At 41.0% G+C, this 12,488-nt stretch overlaps 1 protein-coding gene across 1 annotated transcript in view; it reads left to right on the forward strand.

Moving 5' to 3' along the window:
• The window catches only part of FAM167A (family with sequence similarity 167 member A), a 106,854-nt gene extending 94,968 nt beyond the window's left edge, over positions 1-11,886 (forward strand). Inside the window, exon 3 of the mRNA XM_082249657.1 lies at positions 11,300-11,886. Within this exon, the coding sequence (XP_082105783.1) occupies positions 11,300-11,563 (264 nt within the window). The 3' untranslated portion in view covers positions 11,564-11,886. The remainder of the gene's footprint in view (positions 1-11,299) is intronic.
• The last annotated feature ends 602 nt before the right edge of the window (positions 11,887-12,488 follow it).

The raw sequence follows: 12,488 nt of genomic DNA on the forward strand, positions 1-12,488 counted from the left end.
TGTTTTGTCCCGGTTAGAGAGACTTCCCATCACTTCCTGTTCTGACAGGAAGTCCGGGGAATCTCCCCAGTTGGGACACAGGCTGGCTCTTCCACTAATTCAGTAACTTCAAATTTTTAGGTGACCTTCATCCCTCATGGCAAACTAAAATTTTTAATTGTCTATATTTAGTTATCTCAATAGAATGTGTGCCACCAATGAGCACCATTCAGAGAACAGTTTGCATTTTTTCAGAAAATGGCGCCCGTGCCAAGTTAGTGACCTCTTGTGTACACAAGGCAGCAGGGCAACCATTCAGAACAGGACCCAGAAGCAAGTGGAGATCACTGGAATAGTGGTGCATACTACAGTGATTCCCAGCTTCCATGGGGATCCCACAGGTATGGCACATATACACTCATCACCCACTTTATTAGGTACACCTGTTCAATGGCTTGGTAACACAAATTGCTAATCAGCCAATCACATGGCAGCAACTCAATGCATTTAGGCATCTAGATATGGTGAAGACAACTTGCTGAAGTTCAAACCGAGCATCAGAATGAGGAAAAAAGGGGAATTAAGTGAATTTGACTGTGGCATGGTTGTTGGTGCCAGGCGGGCTGATCTGGGTTTTTCAAAACCTGCTGATCTACTGGGATTTTCACGCACAACTATCTCTCGGGTTTACAGAGAATGATCCAAAAAGGAGAAAATATCCAGTGAGCGGCAGTTGTGTGGAGGAAAATGCCTTGTTGATGTCAGAGGTCAGAGGAGAATGGGCAGACTGGTAGAAAGGCAACAGTACCCAAAATACCCACTCGTTGCAACCAAGGTATGCAGAATACCATCTCTGAACGCACAAAACATCGAACCCTGAAGCATATGGACTACAACAGCAGAACACCACACTGGGTGCAACTCCTGTCAGCTCAGAAACTGGGGCTACAATTTGCACAGACTCACCAAAATTGGACAATAGACGATTGGAAAAACGTTGTCTGGTCTGATGAGTCTTGATTTCAGCTGCAACATTCAGATGGTAGGGTCAGAATTTGGTGTAAATAACATTAAAACATGGATCCATCCTGCCTTGTATCAATGGTTCAGACTGGTGGTGGTGTAATGGAGTGGGGAATATCTTCATGGTACACTTTGGGCTTCTAAGTACCAATTGAGCATCTTTTCAACTCAACGACCTACCTGAGTACTGTTGATGACCATGTCCATCCCTTTATGACTACAGTGTACCCATCTTCTGATGGCTCCTTCCAGCAGGATAATGCACCATGTCATAAAGATCAAATCATATCACCACTGGCTTCTCGAACATGACAATGAGGTCACTGTACTCCAATGGCCTCTACAATCACCAGATCTCAATCCAAAAGAGCACCTTGGGGATGCAGTGGAATGGGAAATTCTCATCATGGATGTGCAGCCGACAAATCTGCAGCAACTGCAACTGGACTAAAATCTGTGAGGAATGTTTGCAACACCTTTTTGAATCTAAAGAATTAGGGCAGTCCTGAAGACATAAGTGGTCCAACTCTGTACTAGCAAGGTGTACCTAATAAAGTGGCCGGTCAGTGTATATACTTACAATGAGGCAAGCTGGACTATAACTATGTAAAAATTGGAATTTATCTCTAATTGTATTTTTTTTTTTTTTTAATGCAAGCTGTGTAGGTTCCTGAGTTTAACCTGGTACCAACCTCTTGCAGGTAATGTACAGCAGGGCCCATATAGGGAGAGGGTGAAGCAATACAAGAAAGCAAATAGTTGTGCTGAAGTGAAATAGAAATAATAACCGCGCTAATGGAAAATAGAAATATAAAGCTGCAACTTCAAGTGTGACCACACCCCAGTGAAACAAATTATATATAAAGTTGAAAATGGAACAACTTAAGTCCATATAAAGTCCATAAAAATGGTGCAATCCGTGATTCTCAAACCAGGCTCCTCATGGATATATGCTTACCAGAAAGGTAAAATTTGAATGCAGGTTCAATGTAACTGAATCTTATCTACTTGATGGAAGACCGGAACCAGTAGACTCGTAATGAATAAATGGTCGTTGAGTCATGAAAAATTGGAAAAAACGCAATAGCGTAAAACCCAACAAAAAGGTGATATAATGTGACTTTTAACACCACTGTGATCATTCAATGGTTAACACAGAAAAAGTACTCAAAAAATGTAGTATAATGGTGTGACCACCACCAATATTTAATGCTCACAAAACAAAAAAATTGGAAAAATCAAAAAAATATATGTGCACTAAAATTGATAAAGGAAAGTAAATCCCATGCAGAAAGACATCTTAAGGTACTCCTTACCAGAGTGAATCAGGGCAATCACAAATAACACCCAAATAATAGTGATATCCTTCACCAGATAAAATCGCCACTTACCAAATAAAGGTAATAAAAACGCCTGCAGGTACATCAAACTCCATAGATGGAAACACTTGTATTAAGGCAGGTTCCGACCCAGATGTCACTCTCAGCTAAATACACGAAGAAAGTCCGCGCTAAACTAAGATGTCTTTCTGCATGGGATTTACTTTCCTTTATCAATTTTAGTGCACATATATTTTTTTGATTTTTCCAATTTTTTTGTTTTGTGAGCATTAACCACTTTACAACCGGAGGATTTTGCTGTCTTCCGTCCAGGCCACTTTTTGCGATTCGGCGCTGTGCGACTTCAACTGACAATTGCGCGGTCGTGCGACGCCGTACCCAAACGAAATTTACGTCCTTTTTTTCCCACAAACAGAGCTTTCTTTTGGTGGTATTTGATCACCTGTGCGATTTTTACTTTTTGCGCTATAAACAAAAAAAAGCGTTTATTTTGAAAAAATAACAATATTTTTAACATTTTTTTATATGAAATTCCCCCCAAAAAAGATGTAAAAACCAATTTTTTTAAAAATTTTTGGCCAATTTGTTTTATGCTACATATGTTTGGTAAAAAAAATCGCAATAAGCGTATTTTGATTGGTTTGCGCAAAAGTTATTGCGTTTACTAACAAAGGGAAAGATTTCTGTCATTTTTGGTGTTTTTTTTTTAACGCGTAATGGCGGCGATCTGCGATTTTTTTTGCGGGACTGCGACATTGCGGCGGACAGACCGGACCCCTGACTGACATTTTTGACACTTTTGGGGGTACCAGTGACATTACTGCAGTAATCAGTGCTATATATATGCACTGTTACTGTAAAAATGACACTGGCAGGGAAGGGGTTAATTTTATTGGAGAGGGAGGGGTTAATGTATGCCTGGTGCTTACTGACGTGTAGGGGGGGAGGTGACTATGTGATTCATGGACAGATCGGATGTCCAGCTATGCTGAACAGTCCGATCTGTCACTCCCTGTCACTATGGAGATCCGCCCGCTGTGTTTACACACAGCGGGGGGATCTCCAGACTCGATCCCCGACGATCGGATAAGAGCAGCGGCGATCGCCGCTGCTCCTCCCCTGGCCCGACTCCCGCTGTGAATGAAAACAGCGGGAGCGAGCCTCCGGCGGCGCGCAAGCGCCGCCCAGAAGGGGAGGAGTCCAGTCACGTTAATACTACGTGGCTGGACGGGAACGAGCCACTCTGCCGCAGTAGTATTACTGTGAGCGGTTGCAGAGTGGTTAAATATTGGTGGTGGTCACACCATTATACTACATTTTTTGAGTACTTTTTCTGTGTTAACCATTGAATGATCACAGTGGTGTTAAAAGTCACATTATATCACCTTTTTGTTGGGTTTAACGCTATTGCGTTTTTTCCAATTTTTCATGACTCAACGACCATTTATTCATTACGAGTCTACTGGTTCCGGTCTTCCATCAAGTGGATAAGATTCAGTTACATAGAACCTGCATTCAAATTTTACCTTTCTGGTAAGCATATATCCATGAGGAGCCTGGTTTGAGAATCACGGATTGCACCATTTTTATGGACTTTATATGGACTTTAGTTGTTCCATTTTCACTGTTTTAGCGCGACTTGATATATAATTTGTTGTGCTGAAGTGCATGGAGCATACTGATAGGCAGAGAGAGTAGAGTGACAGAAAGGTGAGCTCATCAGTCTGCTGCTTCTCCTTTCACTGTCCAATCACAGGCCAAGAAGGGACAAGACCTGTAAGTGTTACCTAAAGGAAACAGAAAAAAATGCCAGACAGGGCTGTGCTGTGTGGCAGAGCTGTGTAAATCTCAGGACTTGGTGGGGACATATAAGGGAGTCAGCTCCCTTATATGTATTTCATCAGTGTATTTAGCTGTTTGCCTGAAGTTTAGTTTTAAACCTTCAAAAAATGACATTGGGGTTATTTTTACTGTCTATTTGTTTCTAGTTTAGAAAATTCTTGCTGATCGTAAGTTGGAAGATGTCTAAAGTGGACAGAATTCCAGTTGTTACTTAGGAACGGCTCGTATAAACTGCAGACACAACACATAAATGCCATTACTTGTGAAATGTATTAAGCCAAACCTATAAAAAGCACCAGACAGGGGCAGAGGTGTCTTCTCTGAATTAGGAACGCTCGTCACAAATCTAGGCAACTCAAACATAGCACAGGAAACCTAAATACACAACCAGTGCTTTCTTTCAGGGAAAACATCCCGTGGAAAGGATCAGGAGATACAGACAGCAAAACCTACAGTATATGCAAATTTCCATTTCTCCTGCAGAAACTGGACTCTGCCTCTGAAGCTTCCCTATAGGTGGGTTTGGTTGGTCACTACCAGTGCCAGGACAAGGTCATCCAGTGCCTAGGGCAAAGATGCCAAACGGCACCCCCCCGCCATCCCTTAGGGTTAGGGTATGCAGTGATGTCACTGTCGCTACTCCTGTCAGGCTTGTAACAGAAGCAACTGGCACAGGGCGCTCCCATCCCTGTAATAATCTATTGTTCCCAGGGCAGTACTGAGGTAAGGGAGGGGGGGGGGCACAATACGGGGAAACGCCCAGGCAGTAGAGGGAATCGGCAATGCACAGAGTGACTATGGTGTGCCCAGGCACACCTGGCACACCTCCTGCGCATGCCTATGGGTAGCAAAAGGCTGCAGTCCCACTAAAGGCACACTGAAAGCCCAACTCAATCTGGCCGCAGAGTGTCATAGGTATATTAAATTCAAAGGTATGAGGAATAAACTTCCCTAACAATGAATGTCTTTTATTTGGTCCCTTTTGGTCTGTTAAAGAAAGAAATGAGTAAGGGGAGGAAGAGAGGGAAAAGAAGACAGGAAAAGAAGAAGAGGAAAAAAAAGGGGGGGGGAGGGGATTATGAAGGGGAAGACTCCAGTCTTGCCATTAAAATATAAATATATTAATAATTTAGAATTAATAACATTACTTATTTAATAAGTAATTTTTTTTATTTACTTATTAAATAATATGTTTAAATTAGTTGTAAAGCCAGTGGTCCCAATTCCTGCCATCCCCTCTGTAATAATAAAGTATACAACACAGACCACCCGCTGCTCTCTTTTTCTGATCTAAGTGCTACAGTGGGAGGGGCTGAGCTTTCCCTCTGACCTCAGCCAGATGGTAACGTGACTGCACACAGCCGATGTGAAAACAGGTATTTAGCTGCCAAATTAAAAAAAAACATACACACTGTATAGTGTATCTTATTATTACAGTGGGGCTGGCAGTAATTGGGATCACTAACGTTACTGGTGCACGGAATAGTGGCATGAGGGGAGGGGTGAGGTTTTTATCAGCTCACACACTAGGAAGTGACAGGGGGAGGGGGAGCAGCAGGATGACGGAGGCACGTAAACTGACCATGGATCAGCAGCCATGATTACCGTAGTTGGCATACTAAGTGGGACACAGGAACAGACAAGATCAACCAGGTATATTACAACATAGAAAGGGACAAATGACACCGCACAAGCAGGGCGCTCAAAACTAGTGGAGAGATAATTTTCCACTCAGGGATTATTATCTGAAATGATCGGCCTTGTCTTCCTGATTGGCTGTAAGATTTCCGAAAAACATGATTCGAGTATATCTGTGTTCAGTGAGTGCAAAAAATACCTGTTGATCCTGCCAGAAATCTTTTTAACCAATAACTTCCTTTGCTGTCTGCCTGCTACATGCTTATCAGTTAGCATTGCCCCATGCTATCTCTGGGGACTACAGAACCTCTCCCCTCTATTCTATGTAGATAAGTAGATGGGAAAGATTCTGTAATCCTGTCTTAGGGTGACAACGGTGCTTTTCGATAGGTAGAGAGCAGTGAGGGAAGTTTGTCACCTTGGGACAGGAAGTATGTTACTGGCAGGATTACTAGATAAAAACAAAGTAATAAAAAAGCCTGGAAAAAAAAAAAAACGAATGCAGCCTTCACATCTAAGGATTGGTACGATGCAGGACATTAATTACTGTAAATATTCATTCTGGTGTTTAGATACATTTTAATTTGGAAGTAAATAGACATCCTAACTTGGCACTGTCCTTGATTCTGGCATAGCTTTAGCAATGTAGTGAATGGTTTTACTTTTGCTCTGGAGTTACAGCAGATAAAGGCACTCTTAATACAGGTGCCCCGTTATTATTTAGCAATGTCAGGGCTGTATTTTCCTCCGTAAATGAATTGCACTGTCAGTTTGTGAACAGAGCACTCTATGTGCAGCTGCCTCCCTTGCTCTTCTTTCTTGGCAAGGTTTTCCAGACGTTTGTTGTATTGATGGGGATCCAGCAATCTGCTCTCTGCTATCTCTTAGAAAAAACAGCATCTGATGTCAGAGTCTAGATGATCCAAGAGAGGTCTTTGCAACACAAGTCAGACCTTTGCACAAAGAATGGAACTGTCACATCTTCTGTTCAAATAGGGAATGTCTGGGTACAGGCCAGGGAAAGGATTATCTTCCACTTAAAACGCCACCCTAAAAATTGCAATTCAACCTAAGGCATGAGAATATTGTTCATTTAGAGAAAAGCCGAACTTCAGACATAGTTGTTTGATTATATACACAGTAATGTGCAAATGTTTTTGGCAGGTATGAAAAAAATGCTTTCAATGAAAAATGCTTTCTGAATTAAAAGTGATAATAGTTTATTTTCATCAATTAACAAAATGGAAATTAAATGAACAGAAGAGAAATCCAAATCAGATCAATATTTGGTGTGACCATCCTTTACCTTTAAAACATCATCAATTCTTCTAGGTACACCTTTACAGGTAGGTTGTTCCAGATATATTGGAGAACTAACCACAGATCTTCTGTGGATGTAGACTGCCGCAAATCCATCTGTCTTTTCATGTAATCCCAGACAGACTAAATGATGTTGAGATCAAGGCTCTGTGGGGGCCAAACCATTACTTCCAGGACTCCTTGTTCTTCCTTACACTGAAGATAGTTCTTAATGAGATTGGCTGTATGGTTGGGGCCATTGTCTCGCTGCAGAAAAAACATTTTGGGCCGATCACACGCCTCCCTGATGGTATGGCATGATTGATATGTATGATGATCCATGACGTTGAGATTAGGGCTCTGTGGGGGCCAAACCATGACTTCCAGGACTACTTGTTCCTATATATGCTGAAGATAGTTCTTAAAGACATTGACTATATGTTTATGGTTGCTGTCTTGCTGCAGAATAAATTTGGAGCCAATCAGACTCCTCACTAGATGGTATGGCATAATGTATAAGTATCAGCATTGAGGACACCATTGATCCTGACCAAATCTCCAACTCCATTTGCAAAAATGCAGCCCCAAATTTGCAAAGAGCCTCCACCATTCTTCCGTGTTGCCTGCAGACATTATTATTGTACCACCCTCCAGCCCTTCGTAAACAAACTGCCTTCTGCTAAAGCCAAATATTTCACAATTTGACTCATCAGTCCAGAGCACCTGCTGCTATTTTTCTGCCCCCCAGTTCTTATTATTTTATTTTATTCTTTTTGCATAGTTGAGTTTCTTAGCCTTGTCTCCAGGTATTGCTTTTTGGCCACAATTCTTCCATGAAGACCACTTCTTACCAGATTTGTCTGGATAGTACAAACCCAATTCCAAAAAAAGTTGGGACACTACAAATTGTGAGTAAAAAAGGAATGGACTAATTTACAAATCTCATAAACGTATATTTTATTCACAATATAGTATAGATAACATATCAAATGTTGAAAGTGAGACATTTTGAAATGTTATGCCAAATATTGGCTCATTTTGGATTTCATGAGAGCTACACATTCCAAAAAAGTTGGGACAGGTAGCAATAAGAGGCCGGAAAAGTTAAATGTACATATAAGGAACAGCTGGAGGACCAATTTGCAACTTATTAGGTCAATTGGCAACATGATTGGGTATAAAAAGAGCCTCTCAGAGTGGCAGTGTCCCTCAGAAGTCAAGATGGGCAGAGGATCACCAATTCCTCCAATGCTGCGGTGAAAAATAGTGGAGCAATATCAGAAAGGAGTTTCTCAGAGAAAATTGCAAAGAGTTTGAAGTTATCATCATCTACAGTGCATAATATTATCCAAAGATTCAGAGAATCTGGAACAATCTCTGTGCGTAAGGGTCAAGGCCGGAAAAACATACTGGATGCCCGTGATCTTCGGGCCCTTAGACGGCACTGCATCACATACAGGAATGCTACTGTAATGGAAATCACAACATGGGCTCAGGAATACTTCCAGAAAACATTTCAGTGAACACAATCCACCGTGCCATTCGCCATTGTCAGCTAAAACTCTATAGGCCAAAAAAGAAGCCAAATCTAAACATGATCCAGAAGCGCAGGCGTTTTCTCTGGGCCAAGGCTCATTTAAAAGGGACTGTGGCAAAGTGGAAATCTGTTCTGTGGTCAGACGAATCAAAATTTAAAGTTCTTTTTGGAAAACTGGGACGCCATTTCATCCGGACTAAAGAGGACAAGGACAACCCAAGTTTTTATTAGCTCTCAGTTCAGAAGCCTGCATCTCTGATGGTATGGGGTTGCATGAGTGCGTGTGGCATGGGCAGCTTACACATCTGGAAAGGCACCATCAATGCTGAAAGGTCTATCCAAGTTCTAGAACAACATATGCTCCCATCCAGACGTCGTCTCTTTCGGGGAAGACCTTGCATTTTCCAACATGACAATGCCAGACCACATACTGCATCAATTACAACATCATGGCTGCGTAGAAGAAGGATCTGGGTACTGAAATGGTCAGCTTGCAGTCCAGATCTTTCACCCATAGAAAAATTTGGCGCATCATAAAGAGGAAGATGCAACAAAGAAGACCTAAGACAGTTGAGCAACTAAAAACCTGTATTAGACAAGAATGGGACAACATTCCTATTCCTAAACTTGGGCAACTTGTCTCCACAGTCCCCAGACATTTGCAGACTGTTATAAAATGAAGAGGGGATGCCACACAGTGGTAAACATGGCCTTGTCCCAACTTTTTTGAGATGTGTTGATGCCGTAAAATTTAAAATCAATTTATTTTTCTCTTAAAATGATACATTTTCTCCATTTTCATCCAACCCCCCTCCAGCTCTGCAGCTCTCATTAGCTCTCCTATGACTCATTCCACCACCCTTGCTGGCAAACTCTCATGAGAGGGAGAGAAAGAGCTGTGAATGATGTCATTAGCCTAGGGCTATTGACCAGACAAGAAAGAGGAAGTGGGCTGTATAAGGTATTTACTGGTAGAAAAAAAATGTTTTACTATCAAAAGTTAAAACAACAAGGGCAGAGGATTTAATAGGTGGAAAGATAAAAAAAATTACTGAAGAGCCGCTTTAATGAAGTAAATAAATTTGTTACATTTTATCATCAAATACAAACTAAATAGAAACTCATACATACAGAGTATCAATGGTTCCCAGGAAGGATGTGCTGGAACTGGAGAGAATCCAGAGAAGGGCAACAAACCTAATAAAGGGACTGGAGGATGTAAGCTATGAGGAAGGACTACAAGCATTGAACCTATTCTCTCTGGAGAAGAGACGCTTGAGAGGTGATATGATATCAATGTACAAATACCGAACTGGTGACCCTAGCATAGGGAACAAACTTTTCAGCTAAATGGAATATAAGTCGTACGGTATGGTTCGGTTCAGTACGGTACGGTTCGGAACGGTACACCTTGTGTTTCCACTGCCAATATTACCCTTTCATGATAGGCGTGGTGTGGCAGGAAAGCTGTGATAGACAATTCTCTGTCAACCAATCAAAGTTCTGCAGAGTGTAGCTCCACCCTTTTGGTATGGTACTAATGTGCTTGGTACCCCAACGAAAGGGTCACAAAAAAGTGGTACAGTACGGTTCGGAATTAGGGTACCATTCACAATGGAAACTGCAAAAATAGCGTACTGTACCAAACCGTTCCCCTCAGTGGAAACGAGCCAAGGACTCGTGGCCATTTGCTAAAATTAGAAGAAAAGCAGTTTAACCATAAATTGCGTAAAGGGTTCTATACTGTCAAAAAACACTTAGATGGGCACCTTAACGACTACAACATACAGGGGTATACAATGTACTATTGACATAAACACTTATACACCTACTAATTAAGGGATGAACTGAATGGATTGCTATCTTTTTTCAATCTCACTAACTATGTAACTATGTAAGGAAATCGTTTTTTTAGATTGATTCTTTTCATTGCTGTTATATAACCATCTTCATCAATATTATATTATTTTTTTTACAGGTAGTACTCGTTAATTCTGAAGTAGTAGTTCAATTTGAAAATGATCCAATTTCTAGTTGGCTAGTTTAATAAATAAACTGTTCATATTATATACATTATGTACATGTTTCTTTTTGGCCTGATGAAGAACTGTCAGTCAGCTCAAAACATTTGTCAACTTTGAGATATATGTAACAAAGTTTGTGCTGCAATATGTCTTCACTTTACATAAACTGTATATATATATATATATATATATATATATAAATATACAGTATATATGTGTGTACAGCATATGTGGTTGTGCCTCCCAACATAGCCAGGTCCCTGATTACTCTTTTTCTCCACGTCTTCACTGCAGTTGAGCGGTAAAGCTTGATCACCAGTCTACGGTGGCAACACACTGTTAAAGCATTTGTACAGAAAAAATATATTTTGTATATCTCCTCAATACATGCGTTTCCCCACATTTTGTCTCTTTAAAAAACTGCAAGTACTAATAATTCCTGTTGATTTGCCAGAAGTCCCGTGATCTGCTAACTTCTTGTTTTTGCAGATAACATGGTCAGGGTTGCTTTAAAGACAAGGGTCATTTGTTGCTGGCCCTTGATCATGTTTTGTGTCCTTTCTCAGAGTCTTCTGCTTGCTTTTATTCAAGATTAATTTTGTTGTCTTGTATTTTAGACAGAAATGCGTCTCCAGGACCAGCAGTTGGCCAGGCAGCTCATGAGGCTGCGAAGCGAAATCAACAAGCTAAAGATCGAGCAGACGTGTCACCTTCATCGGAGAATGTTGAATGATGCCACCTATGAACTGGAAGAGAGGGATGAGCTATCGGATCTGCTCTGTGACTTTCCCATGATGTCCTCTTTTGGCCTCTCTACTCCTCTGAAACTTATTGGCGTTACCAAAATGAACATCAATTCCCGGAGGTTCTCCCTCTGCTAGAACCTTGGAAAGCTCTCCAGTGGCTCTTAAATTAACACAGCTATAATATTTTGCTGCCTTATATAAGCACCAGCCAATCACATATCCTGACACTGTGTCCAGAGACACATAGTATGTAGCAATGCATGGATGTGAACCTGAATCTAAACTGGTCAATCAGTTGTTCATCATTATTCAAGAGGACTTTTCATGTGCATATCTACTGCTATAAATATCTAGATAGGACACATACATGGATGGAATTCCATATCACGGTGGTGGATGTGGAATGTATCCTTACTGGCTTATTAAAAGTATTGGAAATAGGCTGTGTTTTATAGGAGAATATACAGTGAGGGAAAAAAGTATTTGATCCCCTGCTGATTTTGTACATTTGCCCACTGACAAGAAACGATCAGTCTATAATGTTAATGGTAGGTTTATTTTAACAGTGAGAGACAGAAAGCAAAAAAAAAAAAATATCCAAAAAAACGCATTTAAAAAAAGTTATAAATTGATTTACATTTTAATGAGTGAAATAAATATTTGACCCCTTTGCAAAACATGACTTTGTAGTTGGTGGAGAAACCCTTGTTGGCAATCACAGAGGTCAAACATTTCTTGTAGTTGGCCACCAGGTTTGCTCACATCTCAGAAGGGATTTGGTCCTAGTCCTCTTTGCAGATCCTCTCCAAGTCATTAGGTTTAAAGGCTAACGTTTAGTAACTCGAACCTTCAACTCCCTCTATATATTTTCTATGGGATTAAGGTCTGGAGACTTGTTAGGCCATTTCAAGACCCTAATGTGCTTCTTGTTGAGCCACTCCTTTGTTGCCTTGGCCGAGTTTTTTGGGCCATTGTCATACTGGAACACCCATCCATGACCCATTTTCAATGCCCCGGCTGAGGGAAGGAGATTCTCACCCAAGATTTGATGGTACATGGC

Source organism: Pelophylax lessonae, assembly GCF_965119305.1.
Source record: "Pelophylax lessonae genome assembly, chromosome: 3".
Taxonomy (NCBI): Eukaryota; Metazoa; Chordata; class Amphibia; order Anura; family Ranidae; genus Pelophylax; species Pelophylax lessonae.